Source organism: Aedes albopictus, chromosome 2 (assembly GCF_035046485.1).
Source record: "Aedes albopictus strain Foshan chromosome 2, AalbF5, whole genome shotgun sequence".
In the NCBI taxonomy this organism is placed as follows: Eukaryota; Metazoa; Arthropoda; class Insecta; order Diptera; family Culicidae; genus Aedes; species Aedes albopictus.
In genome coordinates this window covers 164,691,439-164,712,751 of record NC_085137.1, presented here as the reverse complement: position 1 = coordinate 164,712,751, position 21,313 = coordinate 164,691,439, and the positions used below count along the sequence as shown (strand labels likewise).

General features: G+C 38.2%; 1 protein-coding gene across 1 annotated transcript in view; it reads left to right on the top strand.

Annotated features, from left to right (window-relative positions):
- LOC109407009 (sialin) overlaps positions 1–21,076 on the top strand; it is a 75,324-nt gene extending 54,248 nt beyond the window's left edge. Inside the window, exons 3-4 of the mRNA XM_062850677.1 lie at positions 18,993–20,069; positions 20,228–21,076. Coding sequence (XP_062706661.1) covers positions 18,993–20,069; positions 20,228–20,440 — 1,290 coding nt within the window. The 3' untranslated portion in view covers positions 20,441–21,076. The remainder of the gene's footprint in view (positions 1–18,992; positions 20,070–20,227) is intronic.
- The last annotated feature ends 237 nt before the right edge of the window (positions 21,077–21,313 follow it).

Here is a 21,313-nt window from a genome sequence, read left to right as displayed (position 1 = left end):
AAAGATAATGGAAAAACTTCTGAAGGAGTTCCTAGACAAATTTCAGCACGAATCGTTGGAGGAGCTTCTGGAAGAATTCCTGGAGGAATTCCTGGATGAATTCCTGGAGACTTCCTGGATTTTCTGGAAAAATCCCTGAAGCAACTCCTAGAGGAATCGTTGGAGAAAATGCTGGAGGAACTTCTGGACAAATTTTTAGCAGAATCCCTGGAGTAAAATTATTCCATTATTATATTATCAAATAAATATACATAGACACGTTCAACTCTATTCCTGGAGAATTTCTGAAAGCATATAATACTGAAGGAGGAATTTCTGAAGGAATAATTTAAAGGATTTCCTAGAGACATCTTTGGAGAAATTCCTGGGCAGATGCCTGGAGCAATCCCTGGATAAATTCCTATATGGATTCTTGGTGGAATCTCTAGAAGAGTTCTTGGAGGGACCTCTGGTAGAATGCCTGGAACAATCCCTAGATGAATTCCTAGAGAAATCTCTGGAGGAATTTCTGGATAAAATCATGGAGGCATGCCTTAAGGATTTCTTGGAGGAATTTCTGTATGAATAACTAAAGGAAATCCTGGAGGAATTCCAAGAGAAATTTCTTGGGGATTCTTGGAAAAATCCCTGTAGGAATTTTTGGAGGAATCCCTGAATTAATTTCAGCACGAATCTTAAGACAAATGTCGGAAAGATCTTCTGGAAAAATTCGTGGCGGAATCCTAGGAGGAATTCCTGGAGAAATCCCTAGAGGAATTTTTGAAGAAATTGCCGTGGAGCTATCCCTGAATGAATATCTGGAGGAATCTCTAGAGGAATTCTGGGACGGATTCCTGGAGAAATCCTGGAGAAATCCCTTAAGCAACTCCTAGAGGAATCGCTGATGGAAATCCTGGAGGAACTACTGGACAAACTCTTGGCGGAATCCATGGATAAATTCCTGAAGAAATTTCTGAAAGTATATCTGGATGATTTCCCGGAGAGGAATTGTTGAAGGAATTACTGGTGGAATTTCTGAAGGAATAATTTGAGGATTTCCTGGTAGCATCTTTGGAGAAATTTCTGGACGAATGCCAGGAGCATTCCCTAGATAAATTCCTAAATGAATTTCTGGTGAAATCTCTAGAGCAATTCTGGAAGGGACTTTTGGTAGAATATCCGGGGCAATTCCTGGATGAATTCCTTGAAAATTCTCTGGAAGTTTTCCTGGATAAAATTTCTGTTGGCAACCCTGAAGGAATTCCAGGAGAAATTCCTGGAGGACTCTCTGAAGAAATTCCTGGATGAATTCCTGTAGCAAACCCTAGAAGAAATCCTGAAGGATTCCCTGGATGAATTCCTGGTGGATTTCGAGAGGAAATCTGAGAGGAACCCCTGGAGAGACCTCTTGAGGAATTCCTAGAGCCAGCCTTAGAGAAATTTCTGGCGAAAAATTCTTGGAAAAATACCTGGGGGAATTATTGTAAAAACCCCTGCCCTGGAAAAAATCCTGCAGCAATTTCTGGAGGAATTTCAGGAGGAATGCCTGGAGGAACTTCTGGAAAAATTCCTGATGGAATCCCACGAGCACTTCCTGGAAAAACACCTATAGGAATTCTTGGAGCAATTCAGTGGGAATATCCCTGGAAGAATTCTTGGAGGAGTCCTTCAATGAATTCCTGCAGGAATCTCTAGAGGAATTCTGGAAGGAATCCCTGGAGAAATTTCTGAAGAAATTCCTAGAGAAATTCGTAGAGGAATTCCCAGAGATTTTCTGGAGAAACTCAAGGAGGAAATATTGGAGGGATTTCTGGAGGAATTCCTAGAGGAATCCCTGGAGAAATTTTTGAAGAAATTCCTAGAGGAATTCCCACAAAAAAATCCGAAGGAATCTCTGGAGGAGAAATTCATGGAGGAATCCCTGGAAGAATTCCTGGAGGAATCTCTGGAAAAAATCCTGGAAGAATCCCTGAATAAATTCCTGAAAGAATTTCTGAAGGAATCCATTAAAGATTTCCTGGATAAATTCCTGGATAAATTGCTGTAGAAATTCCGGAAGAAATTCCTGGACCAATTCCTGGATATATTCTTGGAGAAATTCCTAAAGAAGTACCTGGGGTAATTTCTGGTGGGATTCCTGGAGGAGTCCTTGGATAAATATCTCGATTAAATCCTGGAGGATTGCTTGGAACAATACCTGGAATGGTTCCTGGATGAATTTCGAGAAGAATTCCTACTGAAGCAATCCCTGGAGGTTTTCTAGGAATACACCCTGGATAAACTCCGGGAGGAATTCCTGGGGAAATTTCTGAAGGAATCCTTAGAGGATTTCCTGGAGAAATTGCTATAGTAATTACTGAAGGAATTCCTGGATCATTTCCTGGACGAATTTCTGAAGGAATTCCTGGGGTAGTTCCTGATGGAATTCTTAAAGGTATTCCGGGAGGAGTCCCTGATTAAAATTCTGAAGAAATGACTGTAGGAATACCTATAGAAATCTTTGGAGGAACTTCTAAAGGAATCCCTAGAGCAATCCCTAGTGGAATTCCTGATGGAATACCTCGAGTAATCCCCGGAGAAATTTGGAGACATGCCTGTAGGAATTTCTGGAGGAATCTCAAGAGGAATTCCTTGAGGTATCTCTAGAGGAATACCTGTAGAAATCTCTGGAGGAATTCTTGGAGGAATTCTTGGAGCAATCCCAGGAAAAATTCCTAAAGAAATGTAAGGATCAATGTCTGAAGGGATTCTGGGAAGAGTTTCTGAAGAAATCCCAGGAGGAAGTACTGAAGAACTCGCTGAAATTTCTGAGGAAATCCTAAAGGAATCTTAAAAAAGAGTATGTAGAGATACTCTTGGAGGAATCCCTGTAGCAGTTCCTGAAGGAATCCCTGGAGGAGTTCCTGAAGAAACTCCAGGAGGAATCTCGGTAGCAATCCCAAGAGGAATTCCTAAAGGGAATCTCTAAACAGCTCCTGGAGGAAGTCTTGGATTAATTCCTTGAGGAGTTTCTTAAAGAATTCCAGGAGCAAATCCTGAAGGAATCCCAAGAAAAGTTTTTGGAGGCATTTTTAAAATAATCCTGGAAGTTGTTCCTGAAAGAATCACAGAAGGAATTTCCGGATTAACCACTGGAGGGTATTTTGGGGGAATTAGTGAAGAAACCCCATGATGAATCCAGGAAGCAATCCCACGAGGAATTCCTTGGGGAATCTCAGGAGAGCATTCTTAGGGAATTCCTGGAAGAGTCGCTGGATAGAAAATCTAAAGAAATCCATGTCTGCAGTAATTTCTGGACGAGTTATTGAAGGAATACTTGAATGGAATTTTGCAATCTCTAGCGGAATTCTGGAAGAAATATATGGATAAATCCCTGACGAAATCTCTGAAGGGAATACCTGCAGACATATCCTAAAGGATATCTGGAGAAATTCCTAAAGGAAACCTCAAACTAGAGGAACCTCTAAAGATAACTCAGGGCAAATCCCCGTGTCCGTGTCTATTTAGATCCCTAGAATTCTTGAAGGAATCTCTGGAAGAATTCATGATGGAATTCAACGCAGCAAGCTATGGAAAATTCCTGGAAGAATGGTTCGTACCCCTTATAGGGTGACCAAGGGTATTATCGGCAGGTTTGTTCACTTTGTCATTGGTGTTTTTTATGAGTCGAATTGCCTGAAATTTGGTCATATAACTAAGCTTGGTTGAGAAGGATTTGAGGCGAAATCTGAGTTCTACAGGTTTCAAAAAACCCCCCATGACGAAGAGAACAAAACTGCGAAAAACACGTAGTTTCCCCTAGTTTACCCCTAGTTTTCCCCTATAAACTAGAAACATATCTAAAACAGCGGGCGCATCTCCGGACAGTTTGGCGGATTCACGTCCTTTGGAACGAAATGGACAGAATTGGCCTCATACCACTCCAGGACACTTGAAGAATAATGGCATGATGCCAAATCTGACCAAAATAGCGGAGCTTTGTCGTGCTGCTGTAAGAACGACAAAAGGCCCTTCTCGGGGCACTCAGATTTGTAGATCACGCCATTTACTGTGCCGTTTGTTACGAAAGGTTCACTCCTCAGCCCGCAAGAGCAGATGGCCTGCCAAATGAGATATTTGGAGGAGAACTTCGACACTTTCTTCTTCTTAAATTTGTCGTCCACATCGAACTTCCTCTTGCCGGTGAAAAACTCCAACCTCGGAATTTGCTTAAAATCGGCTTTTATATACGTTTCGTCGTCCATCACACAGCAGCCATATTTTGTTAGCATCTTCTCGTAGAGCTTCTGTGCCCGAGTTTTAGCCGTCGATTGTTTCCGTTCATCGCGGTTTTGGAAGTTCTGTACCCTGTATATATGTAGTTCAGCTCTCTTCTTTGCATTCTGGACGTAGCTCTGCGACATGCCGATTTTTTTAGCCAAATCACAGCTTGAGACGTTGGGATTTGCTTTAATCATCCCGCTTCACCTTTCCCTCCGTCTTTTTGTTCTCCGGTCCCGGTTTTCTTCCAGCTCCTTTGTCGTGGTCCTACGTCAACCGCTCCTGGAACCGCTTCAACACTGTGGAGACGGTTGAATGGTGAATGTTCAATCCCAGCTGCCGGTGCGACAGGTCAGGATATTCCAGGTGTTTGGAAAAAAAATGTTCTCTCGACTCGCGTTGCTTCACCTCTATTTTCGTTGAATCGAATAACACGACTTTGAGTTTAACAGCATGTAAACAATGCACAGCAATGAGAAAGTGTGCGAAATTTGATTGATTTTTACCCAATGCCCTGTTGAATGTGTCGCAATAATTTCGTGTTCGCCCTTTAACCGTTATGTGTCCGATAATTTTTTTGCTTTTTTCTACACCGTGCTTTTTAAATGTGCTCAGAGTTATAACAAATTTTCAATTTGTTCGTTTTTATTTTAATTTTTTAGATTTTTTTTATATTTCCCTCTTTTAATTTATTATTTACAAATACAACTCTCATTTTATACAAGTTTTTCTCTGGTTGGTCTTCTCAACCTTAGCAAATGAATATTTCAAATGCATAATTGCCAGCCTAGACAATGACCTCATCAACAATTTTTTTTTTTTCAATTAGTCCCACAGAGCAGTGAACTTGCCGAGAGCGGCATTTCTAATAATTAAAAAAAAGTTTTCACCAAGTCGTAATGTGACCGTCAATTTTAATTATGCTTAACTCACGCTGTCGTCATCGTTTGAGAAAAATATAATTTAATTACAGAATGAATGCGCGAATGCTAGCATTATTTTATTCCTCAATTCGACATTTGGTGTGAATCAATCGATTGAGCAAGCCGTAATCTGTTCAAAAACTCATACTAATCCGGTACAAACCAGACAACGTATTCAGTTCGTTGCACATCGCTAGGAGTTAGCACCTATATTTCTCAAATGGGTGAACATGTAGCTACCCGAGCAAATATTGATTTATAGTCCAATCAAACTTTCCGTTTATCAACTGCCACATGATAAAACGATAATGCCTATCTATATGGTTGAAAGCTATAGATAGATAGAATCATCCCATTCCTTGCGAGAAAACGACAACTCAGTTGTCTCTCGAAAATCATTTTTCTCCATAATAAATAAAAACCAGTCAAATCATTTGCCGGTCACATTTCAATTGACATCAATATACGCATGGCATCCCAAACATTCGGCAGTTGGCGACACCATCGACTTGGTTCGAACTGACCGGTTTGGAATTTGAAATTCTCTCACCAATGAACCAATTGATGAGATAAATTCCTGGCTCAATTAACCCTCGGCTATGGACGTGCGTAAAACTGCTCCCGATTGGTTTCACTTTCGTTCGTTTTCGAGGAGAACCAGGGAAGAACGGTAGAAAACGAACGAATGTGAAAGGTGTTGTTAAGGTCTGAGTTCTTTAGAATGCGTATGATCTTTATACCACTTATGATTCTCAAGATTTTTACTACAATTTCTGTTAACTTGAAAACCACAATGCTTATCTTACTTTTCACGTTATAACAAAAATCTATAAATTTGTTCTAATCAAATTTAAGGTCCTGGAACAGACGTAGTGTGATGCTTAAAGCACGTGACTACCACGCCGAGGACCTGGAATCGAATCCCATTCCCGAGAATCTCAGAATATGCGAGTTAAAACAAATTTAAAGAGCTGCAATCATTCTTATATCAGCGAAGTGTACGCTTTACATTGTAACAATTTCGTGGAGACGCATGGTCACACACCATGCCAGTTAGTGGTAGATGCCGCTTAGGGGCCGTCCATTAATTACGTAAGGGTTTATGGAGGGAGGGGGGGTTTAAGAAATCTTACGCGCCATACAAAAATATTTGGACTTTCATACAAAAAATCTTACAAGGGGGGGTGGGGGTGTCGAAAAATCGTTAAAATTGCATTACGTAATAAATGGACAGCCCCTTAGTTCGCGTCGAGTTCTTTGTGAGCAGTAGCAGAGGCCGCTCAGCTCCTTTTGATTTTGTTCTTCGTCGATCACAAGTATGAATATTGTTTGGTGAGCTCGTTCCACATTTCATCATAACATCCAAGTTAGTTTTCAATTTGCTGTCATGCTGTGCTCATGTAGTCTAGTCTAGTCTACTGAAAAATCCAGAAAATATTCAATCAGGTCGTTCTTGAATTTTCTCCCCTACTTGTGCTGGTGACGATGACAATGCGCTTTTTAGTGATGGTGTGAACAGGGCAAGAACTCTTCAGTCAGAACATGCGTCAGTCCAGCCGCCAGTCCAGCCCACAGCAAGTGGTAGTTGAAGTAGCTGATGATATCGTATCGGTCAGATTGAATGACCCATTTTCATTAAAACGTTATATATAGATAGAAGTACTTTCAGATCCGCCAGCTGGCGTCAGTAGCAAGGGGGAACGAAAGAACAAAAATGGGCAGTACAACAGTATTATCGTTAATTGTTAAGCGTGGTATACAAGTTATGTATCTTGTTGTCATGTGCGTTTGATGATATCATTGATATGTGACAATAAATTTAGAGATGTATATCGCTTTGATAGACTGGTGACATGATTATTAAATGATAATGTATCGAGAACTTGATTGCTTCCAATTCGTATCATGGATGATTTTTTTATATAGTTTTCATTCTTTGCGGTTACAGTTTCTTACCGATTTTGGCAACACGAGATGAATTTTATGTTGCCAAATTGGGGTGTTGCCAAAATCGGTAAAAAAAAATGTGGATTATTTTCAACTTTTATGCGTCAATTTGGCTTATATTATAAATATGGACTATTCACAAGCTATAAAACGATCCCTGTAGGCGACGTTCAAAAATTACGTCATGATTTGTAAAATTGTCGATTTTGGAAAATTTAATGAATTTTGATTTTTTGAAGAAAAGTACGGCTAAAATAACACTACATTTACAAATACAAACGATTTTTCGATAAAACTTTTTGGTCAAAATTTTTTGTTGCCAAAATCGGTAAAAAAATGTTGCCAAAATCGGGTGTTGCCAAAATCGGTAAGAAATTGTTGCCAAAAACGGGTGTTGCCAAAATCGGGAAGGAAATGTTGCCAAAAACGGGTGTTGCCAAAATCGGGAGTAGACAAAAACGGGTGTTGCCAAAATCGGTAAGAAACTGTATTTCAAATAACTGTGCTGAGACGGACATAGAGTGCCTGTCACACGACATACACATGAAACTTTATCTTCAACCACTTAACTTAATTTACAATTTTTTTGTCCACTAGAGCACTGCGTGAGCGATTCCAATTGGCAGCTGCACTTACACTTTGTACAACGCCTAAATGTATTCTATTCTAATTCTACTATATCGAACTGATTGCCTTTACGCTGCTGTCACTTTTCTACCCTGTCCATGGTAGAATGATGAGCACGAAGATGTTGATGTGTGGCTCTTGTTCCTTTTCTAGTCCGATTGGGGGTCCATTATGAGTTGCCGTTTGCCGATATCCAAGTTTCCGGGTCCATTAGATTAAAGCATATGCTCAGCAGAGGGTCAGGTGTTAGCCGCTCTTGGGGGAAGAGCAACTGACGAAAAATTAATTGCAAGTGCCGAGGCTGGGATCGAACCCATGACCATTCACTTTTTAAGTGAACATGTAATCAGTGCTGAAAATTTCATTTCGTCATATCTAAATTCAACCACCTACAGCACATTTTAGGAGCTGAACCTGAGAATATGGTATAAGAAAAACTTGTGTGGGTAGACCAGTTCTGCAAGAAAGTCACGGAAAAACTGCTATTTTTCGAATATTTAAGGAAAATGTCACGGACTACCTTTGAAAAATGCCAAATGTTATTCATCGTTATTCAGCACTGCATGCAACATACAGAGGAAGGTTGCAGTTTTTACCTTGAAAGCACAGACAAACAGACGTCTCACTCTACTTACTTCTCATCGTTACCCTTTTTAACGGTTAGTTCAAATATTTTGTAGTTCGCAAAACGCTCAGGTACGGCGCTCGCATCGTTTTTGCTCCTGTTTGACGTTTGCTCACTGCCGCCATCTACTGAGTGGTTTGCGTAACACAGCTTGGTTAGCATTGGGCGATTATGTTTTCGTGACGATGATTTTTATCGTAATTTGTTCAAAGAGATACATCTGTTTGTCTGTGGTGAAAGTGTTCATAGAACATTGCTGAGATGCAGGCTTTGTCCCACTGGGGACATTATGACAAGAAAAAGAAAATGTATAATGTATGTAATCTCTATCAATGCACTGTTCTCAATTGTGAGCCAATCGCATCCAGTCACCCTGAACGTTGAGAATCCTTCCCGAATAAAAAATACAGTAGAAAAACCGAACGTTTTATTGTAACAGTACTATTTAGAACCATATTTTTACAATAGACAACACTGTAAAAATAAAAAAATACAAAAACAATTAGATGTAATGTAAAACACCATACCGTGAATTGTAAATAAGATTTTTACAGTATATTATACAGGTTGTTAAGTATCGTAACAATATAAAAAATTATTTTTCTCCATATATATTTTTTTGCAAAACCATACATTTTATTGTTAACGAATTGTTCAAAATACTGATACGTGGGTTTAAATATACCGTACATTGTATGGTACATGAATGGTTTCAAACAATAAAATGTACCGTAAATAAATTGTTTTTAATTGTAATTTCACTACTGGTCATACATTTAATCAAATGGTTTTAAAATGGTTTTCTTTTGTTATGTTGTATTGTTTTACATTACATAAACCATATATTGTTATATTATCTTGCCATTTTCCTCCTGTTAATGGCATCTTAGGCTTATTAGATTTATTAGAATGCGCTTTGGGAATTCTCCAGAGCGTTTTGGATAACCCTTCATATATAGGATCGCCCACGTCTAAGTCTGAGTAGTCTCTGATTGCATTAACAGTTGAAGCTTAGGCTCCCATGCCCCACCAGCCAGATAACCGGGTTTTGCAAACTTAGCATTATTTGTGGCAACACTTTGAGCGGCATGATGGAACTATGCCGAGCGCGCTAAGTGTTATTAGACCACTAATGTAGTTGCATGAAGTGGGTGACGAGGTACATAAGTATCATTACAGCGTGCTTAACTGTTATTGCAATATTGCGGCACCAGTTTGACTAAAGTTTGAAATACATAACAACTCATGAGATAACTGTCAAGTTCGATTCAAATATAAGTTAGGTTAAAAAGCGAACCCGCAGACGAACCTATATCAAAAGTCATTTCAGTGTTCAGTCCAGTCCATATGTTAAAGATGGCTCTACGTCAAAGATAAAGTTTGTCAATCGCATTTGATTCGATTGTGGTCGAAGGCAAGTTCACATAAGAGAAGAGGAGAAAACTCCCCTAAATGCAAATACAGCAAGAATAGTGTTGAACTCATCCACTGATTTACGGTAATCTGATCTGCATCTTTCCGGATTGGCCTACATTCGTATTTCTCTCGTCGCACTCTACACACCTAGCCTGCCATATCTCTTGGACCCCTGCTTGGACCTGCAGTTCTTAGGACATCTGGTTTACCACTGATTTAAACATGTTATTGACTTTAAATTGATGTTTCAACTTATTCACGTTTTTTTTCTTTGCTTTCCTTTGCATCAAAAAAGTCACAAACATCAACAAAACAAAGCACGGAAAAAAATCTTAAACTGAATAAATCTGGTGTTTGAATTGAATAGGTCGAATCTGCATATAGGAATCACAGCAAACATACGACCTATTCAAATCGAACACCAGAAATAATTAAAAATTCACGGAAAAATAATGTTTCGGAAAAGTGAATGATTCAAACGTAAGAAAAACAGTATAATATATTGTTACATAAAGATCCAATGTAAACGTATAGTATAGCGAACCATATCATTACAATACACTTTATTGTAGCTGGTACACTGTATGGTGCAGGAATGGTTTTCACTATACATTCTATGGTTAGTTTTTATCCGGGTTATGACCTCATAAACTGCAAAAAGCCAAATTTTCAATATAGTACGGTGTATTACTCCTAAAGAGTAATAGAAACTCGGCCAGGAGTTCGTCCTTTCCAGCAAACTTGCTGTTCTTCAGCCCACTGAAGGTTATCTTCAATTCGTCTAGCGTTGGAGGTTCCACAGTCAGTCCATCGTTATCGAATCAAATTGGGTTTTTAAATTTTGAAAAACATATTCTTTTTGTGTTTCTATACGAAAGAGCACCTTTTTCTGAACCACTATGATTTTTTTTCGGATTTTTAGAACTTTGTTTTGGTACCGTCGTTGGGAGTGAGAATGGGTCAAAAAAGGATACTCAAACATTGTTTGTTAAATAACAAATGCAATTGAAGTCGGAATAACTTTTTATTTGGTTTGTATACTCTTCTATGTGGTATTGATAGTTTAGCAAGAAATTATTACATTATATGAATTGCTTGCAAAACTACAAATGATTGAAAATTGACCCAATCTCACCCCTTAGAGGGGGTGAGAATGGGTCAAAGTATTCGAAATCGCCTATCTAAGAATATAAGTTAATTTTATTGATCATATCTAGTAAACCTACTTAAAAAAAACAATATAACCATGATTAAAAAAAAAATGTAATTTTAAAAGATGATTAATCCACCTAAAAGGGCTAATACAACCGAAAAAAATGTTGAAATTTGATAAAATAACGTTTGTATGTTGTATCGCCATTTTAGCCACCATAATCATCCTCATTTAAAGTTTCAATCTCGATGAGAGGAGGGGGAGGGGATTACAATGAGGGTGGGCCGCATTGGAAGATTGCATAAGAAATGTTTAACCAAACCAAAATTCGACGTTCATTCACTTTCCGACATTGTTCTATTTTACCGGTTTTATAGCCCCTGTATTTCCTGAATCCCACTATCGTCTGGCAGTTTCACGATATTTCCTTAAAATTTCAAAAATGAGTGGAGAAGAAGAACGTTATTAAGTCTATTTTGTGAGCTTACGATATTGCAGTACACTGAACGTTAGATGATGATTAGAGGAGCTGTCCAAACGCATGGGTTTATTGTTATAAATGATTTTAGGCACTAAACGTATGAACACACTCGCTTGACACTTCTTCGACATATTTTCGAAAAAAAGTATGCTTTTATGAAGATATGATAAACATGGCACCACTTTTACGTCAAATGGGAACTGGATAACAGATTGAATTTTTAGTTAAGGTTATGTGCACTCGATAATGTAATTGACCCAATCTCACCCCCATTCTTAATATTTAGACATAGGGTTGCAAATATTGAATTTTTATATAAAAAGTGCATTGACAGCCCACTTTTTTCGTTGCATCAACCAGGTAATACCTACAGCTAACTACTTATAATAAAATTTATGGTTAGGTGCTTGTGTGAAACATTGCGAAGGAGAAATTTTTTCAGAGTGATTTACTAGTAGTTTCATCATATAAGTTTGGCCACAATTTAAACAAAAAACGATTATTGCTAAACATCTTATTCTGCATCATGACGTGTAAAAACATCTTCTCTTTAAAATAACATAAAGTTTTCAATATAAATTCGCGATAGTTAATGAGCTATTTCAAATTTTATGTTTCTCCGTTTTGACCCAATCTCACCCCCCAGACCCATTGTCACCCCCATCGACGGTACCTAAAATCAATTTCAAAGAGATTTTTTGAAATCACCTTTTGACAGCAGGACAACTGCTTGACAGCTGCGCCCAGTACAAAATGCGACGAGGAGTGATTCGACAAATCGCTCCCATACAAAATTCAAATTGATTTTAAATAGGTTTCCGAGCACCAACATTCATCAAAATTTGGATTTCGGCTCAGTTTTGCATGCAGATTCAGAATATGGGATTATCTGAACATCGATAAAGAAGCCAATTCTGTCTGTCGCTTTTCTATTCCGACCGTTCAACGATTCCTCGAAGTACTCTCTCCACCTGATAGCTAGCCACCATTGTTTTGTCTGTCAGTAAGTGTCCATCACGGTCGTTGCGCATGACGAGAGAAGGCGCTGTTCTTTTTTTTTTACACGCCATTGATAGTTTCGTAAAATCTCCGCATATCATTTTATTCCATACTTTCTTACACCTGAGCATATTTTCCTCGTGTTTTTTGTTTTGTTTTTGCGGTAAATTTCTTATGTAATTCTTACAGGAATGATCTCCAAAGAATTCCACATGATCCCCCACGAATTCATGCTGGAATTCCTCCCAGAACTTCCCCGAGGATTATTCCAAGATTCCTGCTGGGTTTTTTTCGGGGCAAGGGTCCGTATACTCGCCTCATTCCATTCATTTTCACTTCTCTTTGCTAAAGCGAGTTGAGAAATATGCAGCAAACGTGTTGTCACAGACAAACAGACGCAACACTTGCGAAATTTCCATCGCCCACGCTTTTAACCCTCTAATACCCAAATTTTTTATTTTGATCTAAATATCATTTTTCGTCATCTAAAATCGATTTAAACATGTTTTGGAAGATGATTCTTTTTAATTCTCGATTTCGTAAATTTCAGTTTTTGATTTTTCTAATTTTTATTTTTGAACATCCCCATACTTTTAAAATTTTCCTGGAAGCCAATTTGGGGAACGGATTTTTTGACATGAAAACATTTTGAGATTTTATGATTATTGTTGAAATATTATTATTTTAAATTGTTTTCACAGAAAATTATTTCTATTATTTCTATATTAAAATTATTATTTATTTTCCGTGTAGTTTTAAGGAAAATAATTTTAGAGTGTATTCGATTCCCTTAAACTATTAAACAAGGATAGAATGATTTGGGAAAAATTTAAAATATGTATGTTAACTGTAGCGATTCAATACAAAATAAACAATGACTTCTAAAAGGTGATTAAAACATCAATTTTTCAATGATTTAAAAAAAATGTAAATACGCTTTAAAATACTCCAAAAATCATTTTGAGATATACAGAACAGTCATCAATATCAGCCAAAAATATAAAAAATATGATTTTCCACGAAACAAAAAATATAAAAATGCTCAAACTATACCCTGTCTAAAGGCGGGATTGGGTATTAGAGGGTTACCGGTCGTTTTAATCTTCATAGTTGTGGCTTTCACAACTAGAGGCGCGCGCATCGTTTTTTTTTGCGTTTGACGTTTCACACAAGCGCCTTCTGTTGACGATATTGTAAAACGCATTGTTTCGTGAAACATTTCCACCGGGTGGTAGTGTGAAATGGGCGATGTTTGTCAATGGTGTTGTCCTGAACGAACACGCAACCCCATCACCAGTGTGATGCGTAAGTCGCTTGGCATTGTTATTCGTTGCTGTTCGTTCGCAGTTGGGATTGGAAGCGAATATATTAATGCTAAAAAAAATCCAAGTGTGGCTTCCAAACGTTCGCTGCTCTAAGAGTTTCTTCAGTACTTCTTCCAGAATCCTCCAGTGGTTTCTTAAACAAATCTTCAAGGAATTCCTGCATGTATTTCCTCAGAAATTCCTCCAGGATTTCTCCCAAAAATACCTATGGCCATTTTTACTCGAATTCGTTAATAAATCCAAAAGTTTCTTGAGAAATAATGCCCAGAAACTTCTACAGAAACTCCATTTGAAAATTTTGAGTTTTTTTCTAGAAATCTTTACATAAGTTAAATCTTTCTCCAGTTATTCTTCCAGTGATTTCTTCAAAAATACATTCAGGAAGTCCATGAATTTTGATAAGGATTTTTTTTCAAAATATGTATTAATAATAATTCATCCAAGAATTCCACCATGGTGTTTTTCCAGTATTCCTCCAGGAATTTCTTCAGCAACTCCTTCTAGATTTCCTTAAGAAATTTTCCTGAGATTCTTTCAGATAGTGCTGCAGGGATTTTTTAAAGATTATCTCCAGGGATTTGAACAGGATTTATACACAACATTCATTACAAAAATCATCTAAAACTTGTTCAGAAACTTCTTCAGAAATAACTCCTGATAGTACTTCAATAGTATAATGGTTTCTCCATGAATGTCAGCCAAAAATTTCTTCAGAAAATTTTCCTTGTTTTTTTTTCAACAATTCATTCAGATTTTCAAAAAAAAAATCAAAAGAAAGAATCAAAAATTATTTTAAGGATTGCTCCAGGAATCCCTTAGAAAACTCTAGAAGGTTTCATTTTCTCTTGCTATTTATTTCAGAAATGTCTCCTGAGATTCCTCCAGGAATTCTATGAATTCAATCATATATTTTCCGCGGATTTTTGTAGTATTATAGTATACTATGGAATTACATAACAAATACTAAAGAATCCCTTCAGGGGTTCCCTGGAGGAATTTCTACAGAAATCCCTGGAGATAACTCTAAAGATTCCAAGATGATGTTTTTAAATTTTCTGAAGAAATCGTTTAAAAAATTTCTACAACCATTCGTGAAGAAATTACAGTGAAAGGAACTGGAAGAATTCTTGATCAAATCTCTCAACTCAATACATTTCTGAACAATGTTCGGAAGCAATCACTCGAAGAACTTCTGGAGAAATCCTCGACAGAATTTCTTGAACAAAAATGACTGAAAGATATTATTGGACAAACATCCCTGAAGCAATTCATAAAGTTATCCTTAGAGCCTATACAAATTGTTGGAGGACAACTTAGTAGCAGAAATTCAAAACGTATCTGGAAGAATTCTTGAAGGAATACCAAGAGAAATATCTAAATAAATTGAATTTTTCGAAGGAATCTCCGAAGGAATACTAGGGAAGTTGGAGAATGTTCTGTAGTAATTCCAAGAAGAATTTTATTAGATATTCCTAGAGAAACGCCAAGAAACAAATTCTTAAATGATTTCTAAAAGAATTCATGGAATAATCTCTGACAATTCCAGAAGAAAAAGGTTTCAATAATCTCAAGAGGAATTTCTTAAAAATGTCTGGAAGAGTCCCAGAGTAATTCCAATTAGATGATTTTACCGAAGGAATTTACAGAGAAATTCTGTAGCAATTTTTCGAGGAGCTCCAACAAAATTCAAAATCCTTCCTGCAAAAAAATATCTGAATTTCTGAAGGAATCGGTAGAGAAATTTCGAAATAAATACCCTGAGAAACATCTGGAGAATTTCCTGCAAGAATGTCTTAAGAAATTACTGAAAAATAACTGGAAGAATCTTTGATGAAACATCTGAAGTAATTGCTAGAGGAACTACTCTTTCATCTGTTTAGGAATTTCTGGAGGAACTGATTTTTTAAAGTTAAGGTGTCATAATGCATCACTGAGCTTGCATAGGAGTCATCGACTTTATGCTTTTCAATGATTATTTGCCTCGCGTTTTTGAAGTGATAAAAAATTGACAATTCTGCAGCAACGCCACTGAAAAAGTATCATCGTAATCACTGAGAGTGAGCATATAGGATGATACGTTTTCATACAAATATTCGCTTTCGTGGCTGAGAATTATCACTTTGAAAATTCGAGCATCACATCCAACATGGCTGCCGATGCTGAGACGCCGTAAAAAGCCTTAAAGCTGGAAGAATATCTGAAGAAACACCTGGAGGAACTCCTAAGTCCTAGGTCCATAAACTTGCTGGTCCTTGGATTGATATTTTCCTTTAACTAGAATGAAAATTACAAAACTATATTTTGTTTTGAGCTTCATTGGGCTTCAGAGAATGATCCCCCTTATTAGGAAAAAAAATATCCAAATAATGTGCATAAGGAAGGTTCAGTCACGACTTTGTGCGCTTCTACTAGTGGAATCCTTTATTAATTTTCTGGCGAACGCCCCCAAGGAATCTCTCAAAAATCGATAGCAAAATTCTTGTGGGAAAAGTTCCTTATTGAAACCCTTGATTTGCTTACGTTCAAATCTTTTGCACAAAGCCGAAAAAAACGCACTTTGGTTTGGAAAACAAATTCACGAAAAATAAACGAAAAAATTATAGCTGGTGTAATGTGCTTCGGCGCACACGTCTAGTTTCAGAGTGTTCCTGGGAAACCCCCAGAATCAGAAGCATTCCAGGATCTTCCAAGGGATTTTAGGGGCATTCCAGGCGTTCCAAGAACTTTCAGGGGTGTTCCCGACTAGAAAATTGTAACAAAATTGTAACATAATCCTAACAAATCATGATATTTATAGCTCATTGTGATATAAACATGTTCAACATTCTTGGTGTTTTAAAAATACTATAACTTAATTATATCACATTATGTTATAAATGTTGTTTCATAACTCATTGTATTATAATTTAGTTTTAATCATCGACATTTGGGAAATATTGTAACAAAATTATATTTTTTTTTTTTTTTTTTTTAATTTCTTTGTATTTGTGAATTTTAACTTATTGCTAATTCTTCACACAAGGGAAATATTGTAACAAAATTATATCAAATTATGATAGAAACCAGCAATCCTGAGGCTAAAATTCTTATCACATTTTGTTATAATTTTGATATGATTATAACAAAATAGGTCTAATCAAGATACCAGTGTACTTTTTGTTACAATTTAAGTTATTTTAACATCATCCTGCAGCTAGTTTTTAACATAATAAGTTAGAGAAAAATATTATAACATCATAACACAATATGATACAAACTTGATATAATTTTCTAGTCGGGCAACCGTTTGCTGATGGCTGGCTTCGAATGCGAAAGGAACCCTGCGTGCCAGGGAATTTCAGGGGTGTTGCGGAGGTTTCAGTGGGTCCCAGGGGTGGTCCATGTGTATTCCATAGTATTCCGGGAACGATTCAGGGTGTTCCATCGGGTTTCGGAGGGCTTCATAAGCGTTCCAGGGTTTTTGAAAGGGTGTCAGGGGGTTCCAGGAAATTTCAGGGTGTTCCAGAAGATTTCAGAGGCGTTCTATAAGGTTTCAAGGGGTTGAAGGGGCGTTCCATGGGGTTTCATTGACGTTTCAGGGATGTTTCAAGGGGTGGGGTTTCAGGGCGGTCCATGGAGATTCAGGGATTTCAGGGGTGTTCCAGCGATGGGGGGGGGGGGGCTGGTTCATGAGCGTTCCAGGGATTTTGAATGCATTTCAGATAAGTTCCTAGGAGTTTCAAGGGGTTTTACAGGGAATTTGAAGTTTCAGGAGCGTTTCAGGGTTTTTATGGGATTTTTATGGCGAATATATCTCTGATATCATCTGAAGCTCAGAATCATCTTAAAATTCCTCTAAGTGCCGTGAAACTTCCTTGAAAGCTCACTAAATTCCCTATGAATCCTCCTGAAACTCCTTGCAAATCTTAAACATCCCTGAAATCTAGTTAGGAAGGTCCGGGACCCCGAGAACCCCTCCGAAACTCTTTTAAAACTCCCACGACGTTTGAAAAAAAAAATCTGATAATTTTGTAACGAATGTAGTTGAAATTTTCGACTACCGGAGTTAACCGTTCAACAATTAGCAAGAATCGGTTAACATTAGGATGAGCCAGTTTAAGAATGCGTTCAACATTCACTTACTATGCAGCGCTAGTGCTCTTATTAGCTTCAGTTAAACATGAGCGTCGTATATTTCGCGTTCTGGACCACCTGCAAGAATACTGCCTTCGGCAAATTTCTCAGAGCTGTAAAATAGAAAACAAGTTTATAACGACATGTAGTTACATCAGTTACATAATATTATTCGTAACTTTGTCTGTGACGCCATTTTGGTTTCTTTAAAATATTACAAGTCAAGTAGTTTCATTACGGTTAGTTAAGGTGACTTGGTGCGTCACAGATTTTTCATAGGAATCATTGACTTTTCGGTTTTTAATGATTGTTTGCCTCGCGTTTTTGAAGTGATACAAAACGGGCAATTCTGCAGTTACGCAGCAGAAAAAGTATCATTACAGTTACCACGAGTGAGCATTTCGGATGATATATTTTTATACAAATATGCGCTTTCATGACAGACTTTTATCACTTTGAAATTTAGAGCGAGATTTCAATGATACTGATGACGCACTATGCGTCCTTAATAAACAAAATAGATAGGGTAATTGATCCGATCATGGAGGAGTTAAGCGCTGGGTTCATGTTTAAACCACAATTGTATCGCCCCAAGCAAACTTTTTACATGGATTGAATTGAAAATAATAAAATCCATCCTTAATCTACGGGAAAATAACGAAATATTGCCACTTTGATGTTGTTATGAGCATTTTATTCGTTTTTGTCTGAAAGAACATTGTGTTCCTAATGTTGCGGTATTTTGTTCCTATTGTTGCGGTATCCCATTGAAATCATATGGGATACCGCAACATTAGGAACACTACCGCAACAATAGGAACACAGCAGCAAACACATTTAGGAAAATATTTTTTTTAATAGGTTTTTGGGCAAATCTTAAGCAAACAAATGGTGCAATCTCATAATTTAAGCACCATACATCTATTAAAAATACCTTTTGGTAACATTTCAGTCGAAAAAGTGCTCAATTGCCATTACCGCAACAATAGGTACTACCACAACGATGGGAACAATTACCCTACTTGGGCTATAATGACCTTAATGCACGACGAAGGTTAAATTAATCAAAAGTACTTCAAATGAATAGTCTTATTTACAAACTTGATTGTGATCGATTCCGTATATTTTATTTTCTCTTCCACAGGATGGCCCCTTCGCCTGGAGTGAACCCCTGCAGGGCACCATTCTCAGTTGCTACTTCTGGGGATACTTCGTGTCGCAGATTCCCGGTGCCCGCATCGCCGAGAGCTTGTCCGCCAAGTGGGTCATGTTCTTCTCGGTGTTCATCAACGTGATCTGTACACTGTTGACTCCGGTCGCGGCCGAACTGCACTACGGAGCCATGATTGCGATGCGTATTGGCGAAGGCATTGGCGGAGGTGTGACGTTCCCGGCTATGCACGTCATGTTGGCCTCGTGGGCTCCTCCAAATGAACGATCGGTTATGTCGGCCATTGTGTACGCTGGAACGGCGTTGGGTACGGTTATTTCGATGCTGATGGCCGGTGTTCTGGCTGGAAGCTTGGGCTGGGAGTCGGTGTTCTACGTGATGGGAGGCTTGAGCTGTATCTGGTTGGTCTTGTGGGTGTTATTGGTTCAGGATAGCCCGAGCAAACAGGCATTGATCAGCGCCGAAGAGCGAACTTTCATCACCTCGTCGTTGGGAGGCGAAGGAGGATCTGGTCATGGTGGAGCCAAGCCGGCCATTCCATGGAAGAAGGTCTTCACGTCGGCGCCATTCTACGCTATTCTGATTGCCCACGTCTGCAACAACTGGGGCTGGTACATGCTGCTGATCGAACTTCCGTTCTACATGAAGCAGGTGCTTCAGTTCAACATCAAGGAAAACGCCGTGGTCACTGCCATTCCCTTCTTGACCATGTGGTTCTTCAGCATGGCCCTCAGTAAGACTTTGGACGCTCTTCGCGCTCGCAAGAAGATCAATACCACGATCGCTAGAAAGACCGCTACTCTGATCGCGTCGGTTGTTCCCATGTGCTGTCTGTTGGCTCTATGCTACATCGGATGCAATCGTGGAGCAGCTGTTGCATTGATGACCCTGGGTATTACTTCGATCGGTGGCATGTTCTGCGGCTTCCTGTCCAACCACATCGATATTGCACCGAACTATGCTGGAACCCTGATGGCCATCACCAATACTGCAGCGACACTGCCTGGCATTACCGTGCCCATCTTTGTCGGCCAGATCACCCATGGAAACGTAAGTATTTATGAGATAGCTATTAATCGCGACCCAGACAACCAGAACCCGTCTACAATTTAGAGATTCCTAATCACTATAGGCGTGTAACACGGTTGTCTGTGGTCCTATAATGATTACTTCAATTAGTACACTAACGCAAAACCTATTCTTTACAGCAAACGATCGGAGCCTGGCGTGTCATCTTCTTCGTGACGATCGGCCTCTACATCATCGAGATCTTCGGCTACACCTTCTTGGGCTCTGGAGAAGAACAGCCGTGGAACAAGGGTGACAAGACAAATAATGGTGCCGTTGAAAATGGTGAGGCGGAAGCAACACCACTCAATACAAAGGAAACGAAACCCAGCTACACAAACCAAGAAGAGTAAAATGTGCTGCTCAGCTCAGAGGGCACAGAATTGAACCGACCCAGTGAATCAACCCACATGACAAGGGGATGGCATCACCCTGTCAGGATGATGCCAGAAAAGCGACAAAAACGATATCAAAGCTCTTGTTTCTTACTTGAGATTTTTCTTAACTTTTACTGCGAAACAAACTTCAATTTTAGAGTTACTTATTTTTGCGACAACTATGGTACTTTTACATATAAATACTTACTATATATACAAGAGGGAAAGTCAATTTTACTTAAGTTTCTCAAATAACAAGCAAAGATTTTTTAACAGAATATGTTTTGTTTTGAAATTTTAACTTATCAACAAAGAGGAAACCCATACCGCCGATCGATCCAAATGCTGCCATATGCAAACTTTTAAATAATTTGATTACAAACACAAAAAAAAACTTAAAGCAGAAACCTACGGCTGAACGGTCAGATCCCTCTAAAAACCTACTTTAGGAACCAAGCAATTAAAAGTTACTTGAAGAGACTTTCTATGAACTAAATTGCAAGCATTTAGCTAAACAAATTAATAATCAAACAAAGAAAACTGTAAAATGAGAAAAACATGTTAGGTAATACTACTAGGCGCACCTATGAAATGCTTTAACTGAGGAAAGGATATTTAAATGTTAGCGTAACACTGCAAAAGTATAATAAACACAATTAAGGGGGGAGCAAATATAAAAGCCAAAATCGATCAGAATCAAAAACGTACAAGGAAACGATCTTACAGTATCGAAACCACATTGAACTTCCGAATTCGGAGCATAAATAGGTGGTTTGCTCAAACGCTTTCTTTTCATTTTAGCCTAGAAAACAATATTGCGTTGCAACATTTTAGTTTTGGAAGTGTGAA